Here is a 16,201-nt window from a genome sequence, read left to right on the forward strand (position 1 = left end):
GGGGGATGGTCAGCTCCCTTCCCTGCTAACACTGTCCTGGTCAGACTTCAGAGTTCTTCCCCATCAGCAAGTGAGTCTAACAGTCATGTTCTTAGAGTCCTTTTCTTCCTGCATTCTCACTTCACAAACCTGTTGTTCTCTTCCATTTTTACGTCATGAAACCCGACAGCCTGAAACCCAGTGCGGCAGCCGTGCTGTTTGCTTGCGCTGTTTTCTTCTTCTTTTTGAGAAGCTCATTATTATCGCCCAGCGGGGTTTATTGTCCCTAATTTCATTAGGAGATGGAGAATAGGTGTGGTTAACCTATAATTTCAGTTTGAAAGATATGCTAATTATTTGCATTCTCCAACATTTGGGGTAATTATTTCATTAAATCTTCTTGGCAAACTGTAATATAAATTTCCTGGGGCATGGGGGTGGGAAAAAAAGGATACTAACCTAAAAGTCTCCAATCCAAAATGAAGAAAGAGGAAGCTTAATTATTTGAAGTGAGGACATGCATACATTACCGGTTTGCTTTATTTTTTCATTTTTAGTTCTAGATTTACTCCGGTTGCTCTCTTTGCCCCATTCTCAGCTTCAGCCCATGACCTCACTGCCTGCGTGGCTGAGGAAGTAAGAGCTCTTAGTGGAGAAGTGGGTCCCTCCAACCCCAACTGCCTGCGCCCTCCCTGTCTAGTCCCCAGGGATTGCCTGCCTTCCACTGACCCGTCCGCGGTCCAGCCTCCCTGCCACCGTGGTGCCCTCGTGACTCAAGGACCTTTCCCCACAATTACACCCTCTCTTTCTACAGTCAGATTTCCTCTACTGCAACATTCCTGTCGTCACTCAGATAGAAACAGAAAGGAAAAAACCTTCTTGCCTACTTTTTTTTAAAAGGTTTTTCTTTTTACCTTCTTGCCCACTTTTATATCATCTTTTATAGTAAAATTCTTGTAAAAAGTAGTTTCTGCCATCATTTCCCCCTTTCTTCTCTTCCATTCTCCCTTGAACGTCAGTCTGGCTTGTTGGTGTCTGTCCACTGCAAGCCCCGGTCCTCCCAGCCCTGCTCTCGGCCACACGTGCAGCCCCGGGGCCCCGCTTCATGGCTTCTCCTGGCTTTCCTCATCCTTGCAGCCTGCTCCTTCCCGGCCTCCTTCCTCACTCCTCCTTTTTGGTCTCTATGTGTCGTGTTTCCCAGAGCTTGGTCCTCAGGCCTCTGCTCTTCTCCACAGACTCTGCCTCACTGCGGGATCTCTACACATCACTTTTCCCCACGCTGCCCCCCCAGACCTGGGTGCAGCTTGCAGGAGGGGACACGCTTTTACATGCTCTGTACTCCTCCGGCATCTCTCCCGGGTCCCGGCGCCTGATTGTGGCCTCCCTGGAGTCCTGTTCATTCATGGGTTGGGCTGCGTGAGTAGAACCTGGAACTCAGAAAGTTGCAGGTTCCTGGGCAACTTCACAGTTCCAGACATGCCTTCATTACCATCAGTTAAAAATCTCCGCATCCTAGTCACGGCTTTAATACCAGGTACGGATGTCCCAGCCGCAGTGCAGAAGCCTGCCCCAAGCTCTTGACAGGTTCCAAGTGGAAGTAAATGCTTCTCAAGGAACAGGGCTTCAGTGACTTATGTCCCCAATGGTTCCCTCCCCGCTCAGTGGTTAACAGCGTCTGCCATCAAACCCAGCACCCAAGGGAGAGACCCTCATTGTGGCCCTTGAGACCTTATCTCTTGCACCCTTTCCAGTGTCCATGGGGTTCCAGCCATGCTGGCCTTCCTGCGGTCATCCCAGGACTCCTCGAGCCTCCACTCCATAAAGGATCCTGTTGCAACATCGGACGTCTTCCTTGACGGCTCCGCCTTAAAACAGCATCGCTCCCCCACCCCCTCGCTTCCCCTCCCTCGCCCCAGCACTGTCACTGTCTGACTGTCACATAGTTTGTATTTGTTGTTTACTCCGTCTTGGGCCCCAGAGGGGCTGCTGAAAGGCACAGGTCTTTCTATTTAGTTTGCTACCATATCTCTGGCACCCGGAGCATGGTCTGGCACATAACAGCCACTGGGTTATCTCTTTAAGTGAATGAATAACCCGCAGTGGTTATTTTTATTTCAGAATTAAGAAGAAATAGTGTCTTACTTGTCTGTTATCAGTGACATTTGAATCTGTTTTACTTTTTTGTGCATCTTTGAGTGGATTTCCCACCATGCTAATGTCATTTCTCTATAAAACACTTGCTAAATGAAGCAGGTTGAATTGAATCCCTTTTCAGCAATGGGTAGTTAGTGCTGATAAGGATGCTGCTGCCTGGCCCTTACTTTTGATGCTGGCCAGCGCCAGTCTGTGTTTAAATGAATAGATCATCTTAATTTGCTTCAGTGTCCATGTTGTCATCCTGCTCCGGGTCACCTCTGTACCAAATAAAAGAACAACTCCACAGGAGACTGCCTCCAACTCAGAGGGAGGGAGATGAGCTCAGCCTCTGACCCGCTCTGGGCGGGATAATAAGCCTTTTCATTCCCATCCCTCAGGTCGCCAGTTTGGGTCATTTTGAAATAAGGGATGGTTTCCTTTCTCGTCTTCTTGAGGTGAGTGCAGTCTCTTTTATTTAATTTTTCCCATCAACTCTAGTTTTTGTTTTAGACCAATTGCTTGATTCCCCAAAGGAAACACACAGTAAAACTGCTGTTTTGTTCGAGGGATTCTTCAGCTGCAAGTAACATGAAAATCTGCTTACAACGGCTTCATCAAGGAGAGGGTTATTTTTCCTCCATGGCAGACACCGCTGTGGTCGGTCCTCCCTGGCGTGTCCCAGGTCCCAGCCCCGTCTTCCTTTATTCTCTGCTCTTGTCAACGCTGCTGCTTCTGTCCTTGGGCTTGTCGCCTCAGGAGCCCTCATACCCACGTCCCGTGAAGATCAAAGAGGGGAAACGGGCAAAGCGGCACCGGCGCCACCTGAAAATAGGCGAGAAAAGCCTTCTGGGCGTCCTTTCATTGCCTCTTCCTTAGGTCGTATGGTCTGGGACGGCATCGAATGGCCACATCTGGGTGTGAGAGAGGCTGGGAAAGCCAACAGTTTCCACTGGGCACGTTGCTGCCCACAACCGAATCTGGGCTCATTGGCAAGAAGGCATCCGGGGATAGGTCCTGGGTGGGCACCTGCAGCGTCTGCCCTGGCAGCTGATGGTACCCGTGGAGTTCTTGAGAAGGGGGTCCATGAGGACAGCTTGCTATAGTTTCATGCTGGCATAAACATCGTTCGTTGCTCAGATAATTTCCAATTTACAAAGGTATTTTCCATGTCATTTTTGGCCTCGTAGAAAGATCTCTGCCACTAGATTTACTCCTGCCCCAGTGAAATTGTCCTGGAAGACTTGGAATAAATCAGGAGCTACTTGTACTGCTGGTGTGGCAAGTAGCTCATGGGCTTAGCAGACTTGATTTTACCCAGTCTGAGCTCCGACATGAGATAAAATGAGATTATCTCACAGCATCGTGGTCAGGATGTACCAAAATAATGCTTAGCGGTGTGATTGCTTCTTGTCTTTCTGGTTATTTATTCATTCAGAAAACACTTATTCAGCACCTACTATGTGCCGGTGGCTCCTGTAGCGGAGGCTGGACGCGGTGGTGGACGCTTGGATGAGGCAGACGTCCTCACTCACTGTTCTCAGCTGACAGGCAGGAGGCAGGTCAACTAGTGAAGTGGTGAACAGAAGGCACGAAAGGGTAACGTGGTCGGGGACGGTCTCTGTAGAAGTAATTTCGAGTTGAGAACATTTATTCTTGAGTCCTAATTCTCCAAATATACAAGTTACAAGTCAGATATTCTTGGCGAAAATGCAGTTGTTTTTTGGGGAAAAACATCAATTTTATTATAGGTTCCCTTTATCCTAGAGGCAATAATCTGAACCATTATAGAATTTAGAAATTTCTTCTTCCCAGCAGATAGTTCTCTGTCTGAATCACCATTGGGTCAGCCCATTAAACTCCATCCTACAAAATTTACCAAGAAAATTGTGAGATTCTGTGGCGTTTTTATCACATGTTCTTCTCGAGTCCTTTTTTGTTGCGTCCTTGTCGCGGTTCTTAACGTGATAACTCTTCTCCCGAGAGTTGAGGTGGTGCCTCTCCTGATGGGTCTAACAAGGAGAGAATTGATAAATATTTAAAATATCACTTCAAATCTTAATTGAGCCACGCGCATCAAGACAGTCCTGAAGCAAACCCTCAGAAGCACCCACTGGGAAGCCGCTGGGCTGCTGTCCGCCCGGAGCCACGTCTGGGCGGCTGGCGGAGGGAGCTGGCCTGTGGGTTTGTTTGTGGGTCCAAGGTTCCAGGCCTTTGTGCTGGTGGCCTTGGAAACGTATTGTGAGGCACAGTTTGAAGAAGAGCCTGTTCATACCCTGTGTTTCTTCTTTTTCTCGTAAATTCTTATTTTTTTTTTTACTGACTGGCACAAGCATAGTTCTGAATTAGGACTTGTTGACAGTTTTTAAACATTAATTTTCAGGTATGTTTAAAAATCATTTTCTTTTTCAATGCCCTTTCCAAAAGCTACCTTTGGGTAGGGCAGGTCTTACTTTTATTTATCCCTGAAGGTGTTTTGCAAAGTTGTGAGGGTATAATAAGTGTCTAAGACATGACTTCTTATTGCTCAGTGAGTTTAATGAAAATGTACTTGAGGCATAAATATTTGTTCTACCATCACAACGCACTGGGACCCAGCCCCCATCAGTAGGTTTTTGCAACAGAATCACACGGGTATGCGAATTCCCAGTGTACACGTAAGCCTCCTTGCTAGACTCTGAGCACCTCGGGGGAGAAGGTGGGGCGCTCATCTGGTGAGCCAGTAAGCGTTTCCGAGCGCCAGCTGCGTGTCAGACCAGGGAGCGGTGACTCAAGGCTGGAATCCACTCAGGCTTGCCGCTCACAGCTCTAATAAGGGAGAGAGAGACGCGCACTAAACACATCAGCATGTAATTTGTAGTTGAAGTAAATAATATGAAAAACGGGGACCTAACCAACTCTTGGAAGTTAGCCTGAGGAAGTGGAATACACGCAGTGACCCGGAAGGTAAGGAGGAGTTGTCCAGGCTGAGAGGCGGGAAGCTCATTCCAGCAGGGAGCTGGATGAGGAGAAAACTCAAGCAAGACATGCCTGGAGAGGAGACAGGAGTCGGGCCAGATGGGCCGGGCTCAGGATTTGGGACCTAATCTCAGGAGCAGTGAGAAGCCACTGAGAGATGCTGATAGGAAAGTGTGTGGTGACGTGTTTTTGAATATGTCCCTCTGGTTACAAGACAGGGAGTTGGACTGAATGAGGGATGGTTCTCAGTCCTCCAAGGGGGTGACGATGGTGGCTTAGATGAGGCCACGCAGGAGTGATGGAGATAAGTTGACAGGTGAGATCAGTGTATGAGGTGGAGAACTGGTGGGACGTTGAGGTGGAGTAAAATGAGGGTGAGGAGACGTCAAGGATTAATGTGACTTATTGAGATGAACGGCCCAGAAGAGAAGAAGCTTGGGGGACAAGGTGACGACTTCAGTTTCGAACATGTCGAGTTTGAACTGCCTTTAAGAGATCCCAGTGGAGATGCTGAATGAAAGTTGGATGCGCTGGTCTAGAACTCAGAGCTGCCTGGGCTGTAGCCTCGGAGCATCTGTGGTATACAGTTGGTTGATGAAGAGATGGATGTCCCAGAAGCGAACCTTGGGGTTCTCTGACATTGTCAGTTCACTGAAGGGTGAACACCTGGCAAAGAAGAGGATGCCCGAATACAGAAGGCCGGAGCGCGATGTCACCAAGGCCTGGGGACAGTAACAGTTCAAGGTGGAGACAGCCAGCTGTAGTCGGTCTGGCACCAGGGCACTGCAGGTGGTGTGCTCTCAAGCAGTGCGTGCTGGGCTGAGGCAGAGAGGCCGTAGTGGCCTCAGAAGGTTGGCGGATGTATGTGGTTGGAGAAGTGGGCTGGAGCACGTGGGGATGTCATCCTGAGAGCTCTGGCCACCAAGGGGACAGTGAACAGCAGCTAAAAGGGGGTGTGGCTTCCAGGTAGAGTTTCAGGCATTTGGTTTCTGTTGTTTTGTCTTTGTTTCTTTTTCTGTTGAGGGAAACTGGAGTAGGTCTAAATGTTGGTGTGCTGACAGGATTCAGTAGTCAGGGAGCAATCCGAGCATTTGAGGGCCTGAAGCTCCTGGAGGATGGGAGGTAGCTGAGATCCAAACCTTGGTGCTCAGGGGGTTTCTGTGGAGAGGCCAGGGTGCTCCCCGCTTTGAGGCGGAAGAGGGGTATTGGAGGCACAGATGAGCAGGCCTCTGTTTTCTCAGTGAGCCAGCCGGCGAGCCAGCCACGGAGTCCCAGAGGGTGGAGGGCAGTGGGGGTCTGGGGCGTGCAGAGGACGCAGGCGACACCGAAGACAGTCGTTTTGGTAACACCTGATCTGCACTGCTGCACAATTTTCCCCGGAAGTTAGTCACGCAGAACACGGGGCAGCGGGTAGTCCAGTTGATGCGTGTTTTTTCCGTGATTTGGCTTTTTTTTCCCACAAGCAGGTGTGATGAAAGGTCAGAGAGGCAGGGAGTTATGTTATTTGCAATAAAGGGTGAAATACTGGTAGAATCTTAGACAAGGGAAGGGAGTTGGAAGAGAGTGGACCGATGATGGAAAAAGAAAGGAAGTCGGTGGCCTGGGAATTCCCGTGATGTTGAAGCAGCAGCAGCAGTTGGGATCCTGGGAAGGAGTCTGACTACAGTGTGATTTTGTGGCCAGGTGGGCTGTTTGCTTCGTGACTCTGGAAGCGGTGCCATTTGGGGTGACGACAAGGTCCAGAGGGTCTTCTTTGTGCATGTGGCTCAGATGGATTCAGGGAGGAGGCCACTGGGGACGAGCTGGTTAATGACCTGTGAGAGCGGCATATGGCGCAGGACAACCACATGGGTACCGGGGCTGCCTTGGTGACTTGCTGGGGCAGAGCACGGGGGCTGGCGACTTGGGGTGACAGAGGCCAGAGAGCGAGAGCAAGGAGGGGCCCGTGGTGATGGAGCCCCAGGGACCCCTCAAGGAACAGGCGTCTTAGAGGAGTAGGAAGGGAACAGTCTAGAAAAGGTGCAAGGAGAGGGCGCTGACTTCTCGCCAGTCCTGAGGCCCACAGGGTAGGAGAAAAGGAGCATTTGCTCCTGAAGAAGCTGCAGGGGACACTGTCGTCGCCCGGTGGGCAAATCCAGTCAGAGCTGGGGGCCAGGAGAGCGTGGACAAGGACGAGGGCAGAGGGGCTTGAGCAGGAGACGGAAGTCAGAGAGCCAGGGGGTGGGGGGACCAGACAGAAACGTCACACAGCGGAGCAGGGGGTTTCAGTCCTGGCGATCTTTAGGTTGTCTCTTGGGCTTCGGCTCTGGTCTGATCTGCAGCTCTGGTCTGTTGAATGGTCTAATCTAGAACAGATGGTATAATCTAGAATAGACAACATAGTCCAGAACAGACAGCACAGTGCGGTATGGTGGAGTATATGGAGTGTGTGCAGGGCAGTGTAACACAGCGCTGTGTGTTATAGTATATAAAGCAGAGTGTGTATAGTGTGCAATAGTGTGATACAGTACAGTACAGCGTATGTGCCGTGGTGCCGTGTGGCGTGGTCCACACGTCATGTGTCACACAGCACAGCACCGTACAGCACATAGATGATATGTAGTGCAGTGCAGTATGTATGCCGTGGTGCCGTGTGGCGTGGTCCACACGTCATGTGTCCCACAGCGCAGCACCGTACAGCACATAGATGATATGTAGTGCAGTGCAGTGTGTACGCCATGGTGCCGTGTGGCGTGGTCCACGCGTCGTGTGTCGCACAGCACTGTACAGCACCAGTGCAGCAGCACACCCTCAGCCATTCTGACACACTTGAGCAGCCCGGGTGGGGCCACGGTCATGTCTTTGGGGTACCCTATTTGCCAGTTCTCTGTCTGCCCAGCCTTTGGGGGGGCCTTGCTGTGGTTGGGGGGTGTTTGCTGGGGAAGCACAGCCCAGGACCACCCGCCCATGTTCTCGGCTTACGACCGCATGGCCTGGGCCAGTGTTCCTCTCCGGCAGAGACAGCGATGCTCCCCTGTCTGTTTCTCCTTTGACGCCCCCTCCTGCTGCTCTGCCTCTGATGGTAGTGGCTGTCACGTTACCTATTCCAGCCCTGATGGTCTCTGCTAAGTCATTTTACAAAACTTTTATAAAACTGCACAAGTACCCGAGAAGTGTTTTGGGTGATGGTTTGTTTCGATTGGTAAAGTCTTGTTAAGGATCATTTACGTAGCTTAGTCTAGTCTTTCCAGTTCTTCTTGACTGAGGGTGTTTCAAGGTATGTTCTTTTACTTCCTGAAGGAGCAAATGATGTGAAAATCCTTCCAGGTCAAGCTGTGTGTCCTACTCCGGGGTGCCGAGGAATAGGCCATATCCGGGGTCTGCGGTATTCAGGACATCACAGGTAAAATTTTTTTCTTATTTGAATTATTTCAGGGATGAACTAAAACATGATGCATATGAGTAGCTGTAGGAAGCATCACAGTCAACTCTCCTGGAGCTGGATGCGCCCCAGCATCCTTCTCTGTTTCCAAGGCCTCTCCTTGACCTTCCTGCTGCCTGCCCGCCCCGCCTTCTGGCCCAGACCAGCTCACTTCCCCGATCTCTGCTCTCTGACTTGTTCTGCACACACACATTCCCCCAGCACGCACCCCCCGGACCCCTCCCCAGGCCTGCACCCTCTCCACACAACTGCCCCGTCGTGCTTGCTTCTAGAGGAATTCCAGAGCCACGTGCCCTTCCCCTCCGGTTTTCACTTTGCCCCTATTTCTTTTTCTCTGTGTCTTACTGATTTGGAGATGAGATGGTTCTGTGATAGAAATAAAAATAGTAAGTGTTAAGTTGTATTACAAATATGTTTTAAACATATTTAACAATAGTGCAGAGAGGATAATGCTTGCAAGGAAAAACAAGTGTGAGTAAAGTGTCTACGTCCTTACTGCTGCTTCTGTCCCCATCAGTTGGTAAAATCATGTGTGGATAAATTATTCCTGCTGGTGATCAAGTTAGAGAACATGTAAATTAAAACTGAACAGAATTGACATCAAATTTGTCCAAATACACAAATATATAAAACAAATACACAGATAAGTATAAAGAGAAAAGGATAAACCACGTCGCATGTGAAGCAAGTAAACACTTGTTTGAGTAACAGATCCGAACAGAAGTCCTTGTGGACCAGGTGGGTGCCGTTCTGGAAACCAGTGCTTAGAACAGCTCTGAGCCAATCAAAGCAAGTGTCACTGCAAGAAGGAATGGCGAACGCTCCCCAGCAGTGTGCCTGAGTATGTTTTATGTATAAATGTAACAGTGACACTTATAAAATATGACACACTATCTGTAAAAAAAAGAAAGGCATTGAGCTCTCCTCACCCAGCGTGGTGCCCGTGGGACTGACTGCTGTTCTTGTTGATAGTGTCCAACTATGAATATGTGACATGATTTTCTCCACCAAGTGGCCTTTAATGGTTGGCCTCAGAATTTCTGAAGAAACTAGAAGAATGTAAAAATAAAGAAGTTTTTTTTTTTTTTTTAAAAAAAAAAAAAGGCGTTCTATGAAGCTTAGGAAAAAATGAGATACTGAATACAGGTGATGGGGAGAAAAATGGGACTTTTAAAATTTTTTTTACTTTTTTAATTAAGATACAGTTGATGCACACTTACAAGTTACAGGTGTACAGCAGAGTGACTCACAGGTTTTAAAGGTTCTCCTTCATGTATAGTTATTGGAAATACTGGCATATTCCCCGGGTTGTACAGCATCTCGTTGTAGCCTTTTCAGATCCAGGAACGTGTGGCACTTCCTCCCCTGCCCCACCGGGCCCCGCTCTCCTCTCTCCGCACTGGTCACCGCTAGTTTGAGCTCTGTCTGTGAATCTGCTTATTTTTTATTATATTCACTAGTTGTTTTTGTTTTTGTTTCACATTTCACATGTAAGTGATATCATTACAGTATCTGTCTTTCTCTGCCTGCCTGACTTCACGTAGCTTAATGCCCTCCAAGTCCATCCACGCTGCTGCAAATGGCAAAATTTCTTTCTTTTTTGTGGCTGAGTAGGTGTACACCACATCTTCTTTAGCCAGTCATCTGATGATGGACACTCAGGTTGCTTCCGTATCTTGGCAGTTGTACATAATGCTGCTCTGAACATTGGGGTGCACGTATCTTTTTGAATTAGTGTTTTCATTTTGGGGGGATATATACCCAGGAGCAGAATTGCTGGGTCGTAGGGTAGTTCTCTTTTTAGTTTACTGAGGAACCACTGTGCTGTTTTCTGCACTGGCTGCACAATTTACATTCCCACCAGCATTATACAAGGGCTCCCTTTTCTCCACATCCTTGCCAACATTTGTTATTTGTGGTCTTTCTGATGAAGAATGAGACATTCTGGGGACCAGGAGGCCCGGGACTTTCTACCCCTGGACCTCACAGTTCCTGGGGCTGCCCCGGTGACGGCTCTGTGACTGGGCTGTGACTTCTGGCCCTGGCCTTGTGAAGGGGCGGGGCTCCTGTGGGCAAGAGGAATGTCCTCAAAAGCCCGGTAATTCCCTTGTCCCAGAAAAGAAAAATAAAAGGCGAGGAATGCATGTGGTTGGCTTCTTTCTAGAATGGAAAAGACAAAAATTAGAGAACTGGGTATTCCTTGAACTTGCATTTTTAAGTAGAATTTATAAGGCATTTAGACCATCAGGTAAATACATTCTGACTTACCTATGAAAAGAAGTGCAGGTAGACAGCTTTTCTTAATTAAACAAATACTATGTTGTGTCAAGAAATGGGGACGAGCTTCTCGGTGGATTAGTGTTTCCTGTGAGGCAGTCATTGGAGGGCGGAGGTCAGGGGTTATAGGTCATCTCTCGCGGGCGCTGGGCACTTCTCTGTCCTGCTTCTGTCACTTCCAGGGACAGTCTGTCTTTGCCGAGTTTAGCTTTGAGGTGCTAGTTACTTATTAACTGTTTCCATTTTCAATTAATACATTGATTTCTTTTGAAACAACCAAATCCATTTTTTTAAATCGGTGTGTGTGTGTGTGTATATATATATATTTTTTTTATTGTAGTCAGTTTGTAGTGTTATGTCAATTTCTGGTGTGCAGCACAATGCTTCAGTCACACATGAACATACATATACTCGTTTTCATATTCTTTTTTGCCATAAGTTTGCAGATAACCAACCAAATCCATTTTTAATTCACTCGAGGTCATCACATTCTGAATGTCATTTACCAAGTTAGTCAGTTTACTCCTGTGGCTGTGTATATATGTAAAAATTTATTTAGATCCTCTTATAATTGACTGGGCAAATTTTTTTAATATTTATTATCTCTGGGTTTTATTTTCATGTTATTTCTATTACTGTAGACTAAGTTTTACATAGCTGTTGGAGATGAAAGTATTGTTCTTCAGTGTGTATCGCTGGTGCTGTCTGTTGAGGATGTCACACACACACACATGCTTGCCATTATACAAGTTATCATTAGACAGTTTGCTTCTTATATGTCAAAGCAAGAGGTGAGAATTTTTATTTTATTTTATTAACACTTTTTATTGATTTATAATTATTTTACAATGTTGTGTCAAATTCCAGTGTAGAGCACAATTTTTCAGTTATACATGAACATATATATATTCATTGTCACATTTTTTTCTCTGTGAGCTACCACAAGATCTTGTATGTATTTCCCTGTGCTATACAGTATAATCTTGTTTATTTATTCCACAATTTTGAAATCCCGTCTGTCTCTTCCCACCCTCTGCCCCCTTGGCAACCACAAGTTTGTATTCTATGTCTGTGAGTCTGTTTCTGTTTTGTATTTATGCTTTGTTTTTTTTTGTTTGTTTTTTTTTGTTTTTTTAGATTCCACATATGAGTGATCTCATACGGTATTTTTCTTTCTCTTTCTGGCTTACTTCACTTAGAATGACATTCTCCAGGGACATCCATGTTGCTGCAAATGGCCTTATGTTGTCAGTTTTTATGGCTGAGTAGTATTCCATTGTATAAATATACCACATCTTCTTTATCCAGTCATCTGTTGATGGACATTTAGGCTGTTTCCATGTCTTGGCTATTGTAAATAATGCTGCTATGAACATTGGGGTGCAGGTGTCATCCTGAAGTAAGGTTCCTTCTGGATATATGCCCAGGAGCGGGATTCCTGGGTCATATGGTAAGTCTATTCCTAGTCTTTTGAGGAATCTCCATGCTGTTTTCCACAGTGGCTGCACCAAACTGCATTCCCACCAGCAGTGTAGGAGGGTTCCCTTTTCTCCACAGCCTCTCCAGCATTTGTCATTTGTGGATTTTTGAATGATGGCCATTCTGACTGGTGTGAGGTGATACCTCATTGTAGTTTTGATTTGCATTTCTCTGATAATTAGTGATATTGAGCATTTTTTCATGTGAAGAGACGAGAATTTTTAAGTGTTGCTGCATTCTCCTGGAATCCTAGATGTACTATTATAATCATGTCTAGCTTGAGTTTCCTGAAGAATTTAAATACTCTAAAATGGAAGTATTTTTTTAGCTTGTCATAGATAAGTGCCTTTACCAAAGAGTCATCATCCTACAAGTTGCTTTTTACAGTCTAGTCCAGAAGATTCTTAGGCCAATATTCTAACGTTTTAAAAAAGAAGAAGAAAATAAAACAAGAAACCCCCTGCAGTTTCACGAAGGCCTGTGTAGAACAACTCAGTTGACCTCCATAGCCTCTGAGGAGGCTCGCCAGGGCAGCGTGGCTTTTAAGGAAGGTGGCAGTTTCAGCTGCTTTTCTGTGAAACACTCCCCGGCAGTGGAGTGCCTGCAAGCTGTGAATTTGTTTTTACCATTTCATGTCAGGATTTCTCATTCTGATATTGACAGCTTGATATTTTGGAAAGAAATAAACAATATTCTTAGAATAAGCTGTCAGCATCTTGTTTTGTACAGCTGACAAGCATAGTGACATCAGGATGTCACTGAGGATGTTTGAAAATAACATATTGCTTTAAAAGATCAGGTAGACCCCTTGGCGTCCTTTCTGATGAATTCCAGACAGGTTTATTGTAGTTTCTATGTCAGTAGTCAAGGGGTTAAAAATAATACTCAAGGCTGTTTAGAGTTTGCGTAGAAGCTCTACAGACCATTATTTGAAAGAAATTGCATCAGTTCTTATCTGTATGACAAGAGGACTTTGGGCACAAAATTATCACACAATTTACATTTTATTTGAATGAATTTACATAGTGAATAAAAAGAAGTAGGTGTATTTGTTAACACAGAAATATTTAAAGATGACAATATTGGCACTGCAAGATGTAAACCTACTTCTAAGCCAGGGTCCAGGATTAGATACGTGTTTTTTTCTAAATGAGCAGAGCGTAGACTCTGGAAGACTTGACCTCCCTCCGTGCTAAGCAACATGGAAAGGTAATTTACTTAGGAACTGAGGATTACCCTTCACACAGAGAGCCAGGGCCCTCCTGCCCGGTGCTCCAGCCTGGGACATGGGACCTGCATTCCCAGGGCACACTGGCCAGAGCACAGATAGAAGAGGGGCGCCTGCTGCCGGAGTGAGGGAGTCGGATAAATCTAAGATGTTGCGTGTTGTGCTTCGTGGAAAGTTCTAGCACAACTCAGCCTCTATTTGTGGTTTATCTGGAACTGTTTAGCCAACTCAAGAATAATGACGAAATTACTTCAGGTGTCTTCTTCTTTTCACGTCTGTGCCCCTACGTGTGTGTGGCGTGTGTGGTGTGAATGTTTTTGCGCGTCTTCAAGTGATTGGATTTTTTCCTCTACAGCTTCTTGTCTTAGGGCATTTGATCAGAGAATAGGTCTGAACTGTTTTGGTTTTCAGAATTTATTAAGTTGTCTGTGGCCTAACAGTTGAGTTTGAAAAGTGCTTTGAAGTAGATTTATTCTTTTTTCAGTTTGATGCATGCCTTCCAGTCAGTCCTCTTCTTTTTGAAATCACGTTATTCAGGTCCTGCAGATCTGTATTTGCCCTGTTTACCTGTCGTAGTCTCACATGGGAGAGTGAAGCTCTCCTAGTATCGCTGCGTCTCTCTCTGTGTTTCCTCTAGTTATGCTGCCAGCAACAGGACACTGTATCATGAAGTGCATGAAGACTTATGCCTGTTTTAATCTCGCTATGGAATTGAACCTTTTCTGTTGCACAGACCTCCCATTTACAGATGAGGAACCTGAGGCTAAGAGTAGTGTGGTAATGCCCTGGATGTCTCAGTAAGTGCCAGGTCTGCACATCCCACTCGGGCCCATCTGAAACCTGGGACGTGAACAGGGCGTCTGGAGACTCCGGACTTCTGTTTCCCAAAGTCCCTGTGTCAGTTCTTGGGTCCGCTGTCTTCCCTGTTTGCTCCGTTTGCTTTCTGACACGGATGCTCACATTTTCTCTTCTGTCTTTAAGCGCCTTGTCTTTTGTTCTCTTCTCTGGAATATCTCCTCGGCATTGTCTTCCAGTCCCTTGATTGACATTTCTAGTTGTGCTGTGATTTTTTTCCATCTTCTGAGACTATCCTTCCTCTCTGATCTGTTTTCTGTGGCATCCGTTCCTACTGGATGGGTTCCAGGTCTTCTCCTGACTCTCCGACAGTGTCCGAGGCCATTGCCTGCCTGCTCCCTGCATCCACTTTCCCCCGGGTACTTGCATTTGGGTTTGTTTCTCATGTGAAGGGCGTTTCTCAGATCGCAGCGGTCTTTGTCTGAGTTCGCCCTCCAGAACCAGGCACCAGAAAACTGGGGGCTGCCAGCTGGCGGGCTCGGGACGGTGATCCGGCGGGGACCTGGCCCACGCCACAGCACCGTCGTCACCAACAGAGCCCTCTCCTTCTAGCAGGTTCCTTCCTGCAGAGCCCTTGCTCCCAAATGTTTCCCACTGGGCTTTTATGGCATCTTCTCTCCGCAGATTCTTGGCTCCCAGATTACCCATTTTCCAGCCTCAAAGCTGTGTAGACTTCTCTTATCTGCTCTCATCTCTTCTGTTGTGCTTGGTCTTTTTGCATCAGTGGCCTTTCTTTCGTTTATGATTTTTTTTTAATTGCCGAGAGGAAAGATTGATTATCAAGGAGAAATGATAAATTCAGTTTTCCAATCTGTCGTATTTTCTCCAGCTTATTTTTAAAACGTTGTTTCCCCCCAAAGAATAATTCAGCTAATGGTGTACGACTTTATTTCTGACTCTCTGTCGTGGTTCTGCTTCATCCTAGCAGCACCTTCCTCTTGTTACACATACTAAATAAAAGATTTTCTACTGTCACTTTTTGTTTCATTTGGCTTTGTAAATTTTATGAGTTTATAATGGCTGATCAAAATACTGTGTTCAGAAGGATTCTCCAAGGCATGGTTTTAATTTTATACGCACAATACTTCTGAATTGTTGCCACCTTCAGTTGAAACTTTTATTCTGCCAAGAGAGGACCGTAATGACACGTGTTCACGTTGACCTGATTCCTTTGTCACTCGCTCTGTCGTTTTCTGTGATGTTGTTACCACATAGTGAAATTGAACTGGGTGAACGTTTAAAAATAGACTTGCAGATGTATTTTTAGTTTAATAAGTAAGAGGAAAAAGAGTATCTGACTTGAGATAACACTTTTATTTCTCAGAATAACATGATTAATCGCCCAATTTAGTAAACGCACTGAAAATGTTACGAAAGATCAGCCATGGGTCTTTAAATCACTTCTATCCATTACTATAAAGTTCTTGAAGGTTAATGGATATGTTTGATTTTACTGAACTGGGAAATAATTCTTTGAGAATTGTATGGTTTTTTCCTATCTTTAAGGAAGAAGGTTGTGTATGGAACACTTAGTTTTACAGGGGCACTGCTTTCCAAAGATGCTGTATTATTTTGCATTCTAAGGATTTCATTAAGTACAGAATTCCAAATTACATGAATCGCCAATATTGTAGAAACTGTATTCTTACTATGTTTTGTTTTTTCAGGCATTTCCCCCACATGTATGTGTATATATGCATTTTACATGTGTATGTATTCATATACACACACATTTTTCCATGAGTAGCATCAGACAGGATATACAATTTTTGTCATTTGTTTTTTAATAAAATGCCAAGTCATTTCTCACGTTGTTGAAAACCCCTCAGACGCGTTAATCAGCCAGCACTTGGTGTGCAACTTTCATGGCC

At 45.9% G+C, this 16,201-nt stretch overlaps 1 protein-coding gene across 1 annotated transcript in view; it reads left to right on the forward strand.

The window, feature by feature from the left end:
• L3MBTL4 (L3MBTL histone methyl-lysine binding protein 4) overlaps positions 1-16,201 on the forward strand; it is a 206,273-nt gene that overhangs the window by 100,164 nt on the left and 89,908 nt on the right. Inside the window, 1 exon segment of the mRNA XM_032467410.1 lies at positions 8,350-8,452. Within this exon segment, the coding sequence (XP_032323301.1) occupies positions 8,350-8,452 (103 nt within the window).

This window comes from Camelus ferus, chromosome 24, assembly GCF_009834535.1.
Source record: "Camelus ferus isolate YT-003-E chromosome 24, BCGSAC_Cfer_1.0, whole genome shotgun sequence".
Taxonomy (NCBI): Eukaryota; Metazoa; Chordata; class Mammalia; order Artiodactyla; family Camelidae; genus Camelus; species Camelus ferus.